This window comes from Venturia canescens, chromosome 1 (genome assembly GCF_019457755.1).
Source record: "Venturia canescens isolate UGA chromosome 1, ASM1945775v1, whole genome shotgun sequence".
NCBI lineage: Eukaryota > Metazoa > Arthropoda > Insecta > Hymenoptera > Ichneumonidae > Venturia > Venturia canescens.
In genome coordinates this window covers 5,775,220-5,784,959 of record NC_057421.1, presented here as the reverse complement: position 1 = coordinate 5,784,959, position 9,740 = coordinate 5,775,220, and the positions used below count along the sequence as shown (strand labels likewise).

Below are 9,740 nucleotides of genomic sequence, written 5' to 3'. Positions count from 1 at the left end.
TTCCACGCTTCTCTAACCGACTAATTGTTTGATACATGCCATTCACTTATCGAAAAAGTCTGTTTTCATTCAATACTTATTGGAGAAATACGAACATCCGCATATTACTAAATGTTCATGCACCTGTGCGGCAGGTGTTGCAGCATCTTTGTATAGCGAACTTTCCGAGAGGCACGATGGAATGAATATATAACAGCCTTAATAATTTTTTTCGTTCATTCATGTTCTTGATCGTATTAAAAACGGTTGGAATGTTTGAATCGGTATAATTTGAAGAATAGCGTTGTTTCGAAGCAGCTGGATTTATCAGGTTTCAATATTGTATACTGACGAAGTCGTATTCAAACATTCGCGGGGTTTCATCCCTTGCATTCTCTCCTTGATAGTTACAACGGTGCCGGGGAGAAGCGTCGGCGGAAAAGTATAGGAAATTGGCAGCACTGTCTGGATGCAGTGAAATATTACGCAATAGAAAAGTGTGCGAGTGTGGTCGCGCAGATGAAATAGAAATTTGACAAATATACATGTATGTATGAATCGAGTAATAGATGTGGTGATCGAGTGACATTTACGCGGTATATAAATGCAGGTCTCGCGTAATAATCGTGTTCGTAGTTTTTGTGTTGAAATTTACGAGAAAAGTAGACGAATCCCCGAGGGTTAGAGGTTTCCGGCAAGATTTTCTGTTATTTATTTTTCTTTTTTCATTATTTTCATTGTTGTTTTTTATTACGCCTGAAGAATCGTGGGTGCGAAAGGCGTTAACGGCGGGGCGAACGAGCGTGTTTTGTGGTGGGGAGGGGCGAGTCAACAGTGTTGCGGTGGCGCGCGCGGAGAGTAGCGATAGCGTTGAAACACTCGTCTCCGGCTCCGGTCGCGCTCTCTCGCTGCAAACTATAGAAATGTCAAAATGGCGTCTTCGCAGGACGCTTGGTATCTTTCGTTGCTCGGTTTAGCCGAAAACTTTCGTACCTCGAGTCCTCCTAACATCAAGTCTTGCATACAGTGTTTACAAGCCGTTTTTAACTTTAAACCACCGCCCCGTGTTGAAGCACGGACGCATCTACAACTTGGTAATATTCTATTGATGCACACGAAAAACATCGAGTTGGCGTGTTCCCATCTCGAACAAGCGGTAAGTTACGTTTTCCCTGCTTCTCTAATGTCAATAAATTTTATTTTTTTCGTTTTCCTGTCTCGGTTTTCCTCGCTGATACTTTCCTGTTCAATTATCATGATTTCTCTGTTCGGTACAATCAGACGAATCGATTCCTAACCTCTTTGCAAATGTTTCGCACCAACAATAACAAACGTTTTTTTCAATCTAATCTCACCCCAGCATCTTTATTTAGTTGTTCAACCGCTCTTTTTGTGAACTACATTTCCTCAGCGCTATTTTTTTCGATTTTCACTCATCTTCTCCACCGCTCTTACGATGCATGTTTTTATATTGATAAATGATATTGATAATATACTTTTTACAAAGACTTTTTTTCAATCCTTTTATTTTTTCTTTAAGTTTCTGATACGGATCAAATTATTTACTGTGCATTCATATACTTTATTCAAAGAAGCTGTTTTCTTGAGTGATCGGAGCGATAATTTGACATTGAATTGATGGAGTACTAAAGCTGCAACACGTTTTGAAAACACTGAATTCTTGTTTGCACATTCAGATGTATTTTTATTTTATAGTTAGTTTATTGCATCAAGTTTATTCATTGAAATGAATTAAGACAAATCATTAGCTTCATAACTCTCAATTACATCCAATCATTTCAAAAAACAAAGTATAAAAATAGCTGTGGCATGTTGTTTTATGTTTCATGTGTCAGAGGCATACCAGAAAAACATGAAAAAGTTAAAATTACTATTTGAATTTTTGTTGAACAGTCAATTTATTTTTAAATTGGTTGTGAACGTAGATTTATCGATTAAGATACATTATTAGCTTCAAAATACAAATAGATGCTCCTTGCACAATGATTAATATTTTGGTATGTTGCAGTGGAGGCTCAGTCAAAATATCAATACGTTTGACGACGTAAAGTTTGAGGCAGCTAGCGTGGCGGCAGAACTTTATGAACAACAACAGCAACCCAATTTAAGTAAACCAATATTACGAAGGGCTATTGAACTTTCGCAGCACAATGTTTACTGGCACTGCAGACTCATTTTTCAATTGGCGGTAAGAATTTTCACGCATGCAAGACGATGAAACATTTGATCTAGTATGATACATTTTCAAAGTAATTCTTTTACATGGAACCTGAAATATGATACTTTATTCGAAATTTTGAAATAATCGATTTAATTTATTTTACAGCAAATTCACGCGTCTGAAAAGGATTTCGTAGCAGCAAGCAGTTTGCTAGCTGTAGGTGTCGATTATTCTCACATAAGTAACGCGAGCTATACACGGGTGTTGTTTCTATTAAGCCGTTGTATGCTACTGTTGATCGATAAGAAATTTAGCGAGGTTCACTCGTTGCTTAATTCGGCAAGTCATCACGTCGAGAATTGGCAGGGAAATCCCCATCAAAAGGAATATCTCAAAGTTTATTTCCTCGTACTTCAAGTTTGTCATTTTCTAATGGCTGGACAAGTCAAGAGCGTCAAACCGTGCTTAAAACAATTGCAACAAAGTATACAAACAATTATGTCACCGAATTGGCCTTCCGACGAGGTTGTAACGGGCTCGAATATCGGTGATATGTTTATATGGATGCCAAAGGAACATTTGTACGTTTTAGTTTATCTAGTAACCGTAATGCACTCGATGCAAGCTGGATACATGGAGAAAGCACAAAAGTATACGGACAAAGCTCTCACACAAATAGCGAGATTAAAGAGTAAGTATTTTTATCTTCTCATTAAGAACAACAAACTAAAGAAAACCGTATAAAAATGAACGCCATAATAAAAATGTTATAGTACCAAAAATTAAATTAAACTAGAAAATAATTTCGTTTTTGAAATTGACTGAAATTCTTATTTGTTCGGTGCATCATCATAATAAAAAACCTGACAACTTTACGCAATTGTGGAAAAAAAATTCGATGTAAAGCGAATGATTTGTGTTTTTATTTTTCAGTCGTCGACAATAAGCCGATACTATCGGTATTTCAATTAATGCTTCTCGAGCACATTGTCATGTGCAGATTGGTGATGGGAAACAAAAGTGTCGCTTTGGCAGAAATATCGCAGGCGTGTCAATTGTGCAGACGGCAATCCAGACTTTTGCAGGGTCACAGGCCACAGTTGCATGCGCTCCTCGGTCTTTACGCAATGTCGATGAATTGCATGGAAGCTGCCGAAGCTCAATTCACGGCTGCCCTCAGAGTAATATTTTTGATGCTCTCACCTTATCGTTCTCCAAATTTTCTATACGTTAACGGTGGAGGAAATAAAAATCGATATTTTCGATTTTTCTACAGACATCCCAGGAGAGAGAACTTTGGACTTTTGCCAATCTGAATCTAGCGATCGTGTACCTGAGAACGAAAAGGGACGCCGAATTAGGCGCCCTTCTCGAAAGGATAAATCCAGAGTCCTTACCGTCGCACTCGCATTCCTTGAGGGCGGCCGCTTATTACGTTCAAGGTCTTCAAGCATTTTTCGGGGCCCGATACAACGAGGCCAAGTAAGAAGTGGCGCTATTTGCAGAACTAAGACGCATTTTTTCATCGAAAAAGGATCAATTAGTCAAAAACTTTTTAAAAATAACTTACTTTTGACTTTTCAATGGTATAATATTTTGTTTTTTTTTTTTCCCCTATTAGACGATATCTCAGAGAAACTCTCAAAATGGCAAATTCCGAGGACCTCAATAGGCTCACGTCATGTAGTCTCGTTCTTTTGGGCCACATATTTCTCTCGTTAGGTAACAGTCGAGAGTCTATGAATATGGTGACTCCAGCGATGCAACTTGCATCTAAAATACCAGATGTTCATGTGCAACTCTGGGCATCGGCAATTCTTAAAGGTAATCCAACCTGTTCGTGTATTCGGGGCTTTATCGTATCTTTTTTAAATCGGAATTTTCCGTTTCTAACGTTGACAAATTTTACACATTTTTTACATAGTTTTATGAAATTTCATCATTCAAATGCTATTATTTCATTATGATTCGATTAAGGAAGGGGGGTGACATTGAGACCATGTTCAAAAATAAAAAATTCAAATATTTTTTTCAGAGGAATTTATTTCCTGTAAAATTTGATGAATCTCTATCATTTTTTCTAATATTTTTACTTAACGAATGTAACGAATTTTGCTCTGAAATTCACAGATTTGTACAGAATATGTGGGGATCCAAATCGAGAAAGTGAAGCGTACCAGATGCATTGTAATTTTTCGCAAACTCTTCTGAAAGATCACTTTCAAAGCACGCAAATGGTTGAGCATGCTTTAATCCAGTGGACCGATGGTCCAATACCGGCGTTGCCGAGCAATCCGCCACCATCGACGTCACAAGCTATCTTATAACGTGTCTGGTTCGAGGATGACGAGAGGGCTCGAAGCCCTGAAATATATCTCAGTGCCGGGAGATGAAGAAATCAAAGAAATCGCTTTGCTGTAAACGCAAATTGATCCACCGATTTTCCGTTTACTTCGGAACGATTTGGGAAGTTTCTCAATGCTGCTGATTAATCGGGAGAGGTTACGGGACACTTTTTTAAAAGTGGCTAAATCGCATTTTCGATTATAACACAACGGTTTGTCGGACCGAATGAACGAGAAACTTGAGCAAATGATAGGAAGAAAGTTGTTTCGATATCCAATGGAAAGTAGCCTTGATCACCGAAAGATAATGATTTAAAGAGGAAGATCGTTTTTGTTCGGGGCAGAAACCTGGTCTCAGTTCTGAATACGTGAACAATTCAGTACCGTCGTCGGGGCTGCGACAAGAAACAAAAAATATGAAAATTATTTCGTTGGCAGGTTTTTAACAACTGGTTATTTTTCTTATGATATATTTCATTAAGAACCAGAAAAAGTGCAAACGACAATGGTAAATGTGCTTTTAATAATGTGCCAATCAAAGTCTCTATGCAAGAAATTAATGTAGCTGCTCCTTCAGTCTAATATTCATTGAAAAACAAAATTTTGGATAAATCCTCTGCTCCTATTCGTAATGACGATCAACATCGAAGATGTGTGAAAATTTCATAGTCTGTCGAGAGCAATGTAATACATTCTCATTTCGCTTGAGATTCATCGTTTTTCATTACTTCAACTCTTCTCGTATAGACATGAACCTTCAAGAACCGTATAAAGATTAGCTCTTTGGTATATTTGTTTTTTAGCATTCAAAATTTGTATAACACAAGCGTAACGCATTTGGTTGTAAAATGCCCTGAAACTGGAGTAACAAAGAAAGTACATTTTCAAAGAGATTTGCCACTCATGAATACGAAATTTCGAGGATAAACAATTAGTGAAAAGTGGGACTTAAATTTTTGTATTCAACCAAAATTTTCAGTCTGCAAGCGATGTACAGTTTTTATGAATAATTTCAATCTTATATTTCGTTATAAACGGAAACGCAGGAGCACAATAATTGCCGTCAAAATGAACTCGCTTTGCGTTATAAAATATTCAACAATTTTATCAATACTACAGTCAAATCTTCCGGTGGGAACTTGCGAAAGTTCGACGATCAATGACGATAAATGTTGTGAAACCGAGAAAGAAGTTTCGTCGATGCATTTATTGACTTGGTTTGGGAAATTGGTAGAACGATAAAGAAAAAAAGAAACTTTGAAGCTTATGAACAAAAAATAGTCGACGGAGGAAGAGAGACATCGTATGAATGAAAATTACCTATTCTTTTTATCATTTTTAGATAAATCTGTGAATAATGTGTACAGTGAAAATAATCTCTCTTTCTCTACCCCGATAGACTTGAGGCGGGTTGCTGCGACGATCATGAACAGCTTAGATTGAGGAATATCGATTTTCAATCAGTTATTCTCACTAATGAATGAAGCAATTGTTTGAACGTGGTGAAAAAGAAAAAACGGTAAAGCCTGACGCGTGTTTCGTGGCGTCACAGGGGCCTTAACGCTCGCGGTACCTCGAGCACTTTTTCAGAAAAACATAGCCTGCCCAAAGAAGCAGTAGCCCTTTTATGTCATTTTTAAATTAATAATATGCGCTATCGAGTTACCGCAGCGTCTTGTAAATAATTCAATTGATGGTTGGGGAATTAGCGTCCGAAAATTTATGGTCATTTCGTGAGCAAAGCGACCGTTGATGTGTGTTTATTTTTTGTCGTATTGTCGTATTCGAACGATCGACTGTAACAGTAATTCGTGTGAAGCCGGAATTCACTCGCGTCAAAGCCTTTATTTTCCTTGCAGGCCTGCATAGAAAACATTCGATAACGTTACTTCAAGATTGATTTGTTTACGTAATGAGAACAAATATCGCGTATATTCGATTTATCCATTTTAACAAATTTGTACAATAAACCTATTTTGTAATTCATCGTCATTATGTCACTCCCGTATGGTCTTTTTTCCTGTTTATGTATGTGTATATCAGCACATATACGTATCAACAGTAAATTTATGCCAAATTATGTGAACGGCAATTTTCTCATTTTTCAAACGAAATTGTTCGACAGCTGATCCATGTATAGAGGCAACAAAAAACTTCATATTCGGAGCTGAAAATTTGAACTTCTACAGTTGAGGTCAATTTTTTTAAAATTACAATGAATATCTGCAGCTCTGGAAAAGCTTCGCCTCTTTTGAAACTCGTGTAAAGCTGTGCAGGATTTTGGCTTAGAAATCTAGTAGAAATTCTGGAATATATAATGAATAATCGTATCGGCTGCATGAGAGACAACTTCGAAAAATGTTTCACGTTTGAAAAATGAAAAACAAATGAAGACGAAAAATAATAGCAATGCTTCGATGCGCTGAATTCCGTTGGAGTGATTTGTATGAATGAATGTGTAAAAGAGACAAAAATGATATTTGACGAGAGTGCGAAAAAAGTCTATCGATTAAACGATCTTGTACAGGCTGTTTTATCACAAATGTAATGTATTTTTTAAGATACTAGAGAAAGAGGAAAAAAATGGTACAGACGAAGTCTTGTTATACTTTATTATTGAGTTTTTGTTTATTCATCGACGAGAACATTCTTTTGAGAAACTCCCTCACGAAACTAATAACTGTACAATATTTTCACTCTTCATTTTGTCAGGGATAATTCGATGGTACACAAATTTGGAGAATCTTCATTGCCACCACGACGCAATACTCCATTACGTCATCTTTTCGTTGATGACTATATATGACTACGACGAATCCTTTACGCACATATTTCTTTTTGTTTCAACGCTCCGTGCTCCATTGTTGCACTAGCGTAGTTACTTTATCATAGCTTTTTACCTCCTGTACCACACCTGCGCTGTTCTCATGCGTTTAATCTTTTTTTGCAGTTGCAGAATTCCATACATCAATGCTTCCGCTGTTGGGGGACAACCTGAAAAATGTCGATAATTTCGTGAACTTTCAAATAGAATTTTACAACACTTGATTAGTACAAATCATAATGCGCTTTTTCATGCGGCACTGTTAAGTTTTCGTATAAAATTCAAGCGATATATTGGTCTCATTTCACCAACTATGGTTAAGAGAAACAAGGTGTGATTTTTTATTGGCTTGAAACATTAAGTCTCTCTGAGAATAATGGGAATATCTTTATTAGCTGCCCCTTGTGCACTTGGACATTTGATAGTGTTGGAGTACGAAGAAAATGGTTAAAACTTTCAATGTGGGACTACAGGGAGAAAATTTTACTATATTTTTGCCATTGCTAGCTTAAATGGTTTTTATTTTGTTCGGACTAACACTGTTGGAAGTATCGAAAGGAATTCACGCGCTAAGTTTTTTGGCTAGAACATCTTACCTGGTACATAAATGTCCACTGGTATGATTCTGTCACACCCTCGAACAACTGAATAGCTGTAATGATAGTAGCCTCCTCCATTGGCACAACTTCCCATAGAAATAACCCATTTTGGGTCAGGCATTTGATCATAAATTTTACGAAGTGCAGGTGCCATTTTGTTTGTCAAAGTTCCAGCGACAATAATAACATCAGCCTGACGAGGTGAAGCACGAAATACTACTCCGTATCTGTCCATGTCATAACGAGGTGCAGCAATGTGCATCATCTCAACGGCACAACAGGCAAGGCCAAAAGTCAATGGCCATAAGGAACCTTTGCGTCCCCAGTTCAAAAGATCATCGGCTCGTGCAAGCGCATACTCTGCCATATTTGTGGTATTTTGAAATGGACTGTAAGGTATTTTTTCTGTCTTTGCTGGTGCAGTCTGGCCGGAGCTTTGTGCTTTAGTTTCTGTGGCCAGTCCTCGGAGTTGTCCGCACATTGGAGCGATGGCACCGCCGTTACTTCGCACCAAAGTACCAAGACCATGATGTATGGTGCCTGTCGATTGATTTGAATTCTTTTTAGAAATTATTTTTCTTTTGAAGTACTTATTCCTTTATATTTTATTTTATTGAAGCTTTTTCATAGGCGGAAACATGCATTCAGTAGATTTATTCAGGATTCTACAAAATGATCATTCTTCTACTTTCACAGATCCAACATCCAAACACTTCCTTCTAAACATTTTATACTTTCAGGTGTGTTTTTTATGGGAACATTGGAAAATTTCAAGGTTCCTTGAAAAAAAATCTCATAGCAAACATTGGATATCTCTATGGGAAGTCGGAAAATGTAGAAAAATTCATTTCAAGAATAAATTACATGAAACATAAGTATACTACTCCATGTATTCTTACTTTCCTAAAAGTAATAGTATTGGGATGCTTGTAGCTAAACAACAACCCTTTATTAATTGGCATCATGAAATCTTTCATTTGTAAACAAATTAGTTGATTGAAGTTATTATAATCTTTTTAATAGAGATTGTATACAGTATAATGAATGTAATCTCTTTTTGAAATTCGATCGTTTAGATTTCCTGTGTTATTGTCAAGAAAGGAGGGATAATATATATTTTTGAAATAATGTTAATAGGCACTTTTATCAATTTGCAGAAATATTGGTACGCTGTTATCCTGTTAGGAAAGATCGTATTTTCGAGTATCTCTTAGAAACATCCCATTCCAACAATCTTGTATTAGGGTTATGTCAAATGAACGTAAAAATAGATCGATTTTTTCCGTCGTAGTACTGCGACGTTTTTTCTCCTTCGACGTAATGTATGCAATTGAAACGATTATGTAATTACGTGATATTTCGATTGTTGAAGTTTTAATGACGATGTACAATGTTTCACTCTTGACTAATTCTATGAGAATGAGAACAATCTTTTGAGGTTATGATTCTTTTAAATTTTGACGTGAGATGATTCATGGCCACAAAAACAATGAAAACAAAGAATTGTTGTAGTTTCAACAATATACTTCTCGATTTTTTTAGCAGTACAGCACTTACGTGAAATAACCGCAGGACACAACATTTTTCCTACTCTTGCGTACACACTCGTACGCTGTCGGAGATACGGTCTGACCGTCGGTAGTATGGGACCTTTAATTTTATTTGAGATGGCCAATAGCAGAGCAGATCTGGATATTTTTCGTAAAAATGTTACATGACTCGTTTTGTTACCCAGTCAATAATAATTGAAGAAAGGGGCCCACTATTGTAATTTTATTTAATATAAAAAAAGTTTCTAGAATTTTTTTTTC

General features: G+C 36.7%; 2 protein-coding genes across 2 annotated transcripts; one reads left to right on the top strand and one right to left on the bottom strand.

Moving 5' to 3' along the window:
- The first annotated feature begins 468 nt into the window (after positions 1 to 468).
- Positions 469 to 7,103, top strand: Mau2 (Mau2 sister chromatid cohesion factor). Its single transcript, XM_043421170.1, has 7 exons — positions 469 to 1,135; positions 2,009 to 2,188; positions 2,327 to 2,852; positions 3,095 to 3,342; positions 3,438 to 3,643; positions 3,783 to 3,985; positions 4,292 to 7,103. Exons 1-7 carry the CDS (start codon positions 911 to 913, stop codon positions 4,486 to 4,488), a joined length of 1,785 nt encoding a protein of 594 aa, XP_043277105.1. The 5' UTR covers positions 469 to 910; the 3' UTR covers positions 4,489 to 7,103.
- Positions 7,104 to 7,112: 9 nt separating this feature from the next.
- On the bottom strand, positions 7,113 to 9,666 carry LOC122412061 (NADH-quinone oxidoreductase subunit B-like). Its single transcript, XM_043421335.1, has 3 exons — positions 9,487 to 9,666; positions 7,927 to 8,469; positions 7,113 to 7,500 (listed from the first exon to the last, which is right to left on the bottom strand). Exons 1-3 carry the CDS (start codon positions 9,509 to 9,511, stop codon positions 7,403 to 7,405), a joined length of 666 nt encoding a protein of 221 aa, XP_043277270.1. The 5' UTR covers positions 9,512 to 9,666; the 3' UTR covers positions 7,113 to 7,402.
- Between the last annotated feature and the right edge of the window lie 74 nt (positions 9,667 to 9,740).

Bases quoted from the DNA above. Each gene is read 5' to 3' on its own strand.
- LOC122412061 (XM_043421335.1), bottom strand. From the start codon at position 9,511: ATGTTGTGTCCTGCGGTTATTTCAC. The intron at 8,470-9,486 runs GTAAGTGCTGTA...ATCAATCGACAG, and splicing joins GTGTCCTGCGGTTATTTCAC to GCACCATACATCATGGTCTT. The intron at 7,501-7,926 runs GTAAGATGTTCT...GACATTTTTCAG, and splicing joins AGTGGACATTTATGTACCAG to GTTGTCCCCCAACAGCGGAA.
- Mau2 (XM_043421170.1), top strand. From the start codon at position 911: ATGGCGTCTTCGCAGGACGCTTGGTATCTTTCGTTGCTCGGTTTAGCC. The intron at 3,343-3,437 runs GTAATATTTTTG...ATTTTTCTACAG, and splicing joins AATTCACGGCTGCCCTCAGA to ACATCCCAGGAGAGAGAACT. The intron at 3,986-4,291 runs GTAATCCAACCT...TGAAATTCACAG, and splicing joins GGCATCGGCAATTCTTAAAG to ATTTGTACAGAATATGTGGG.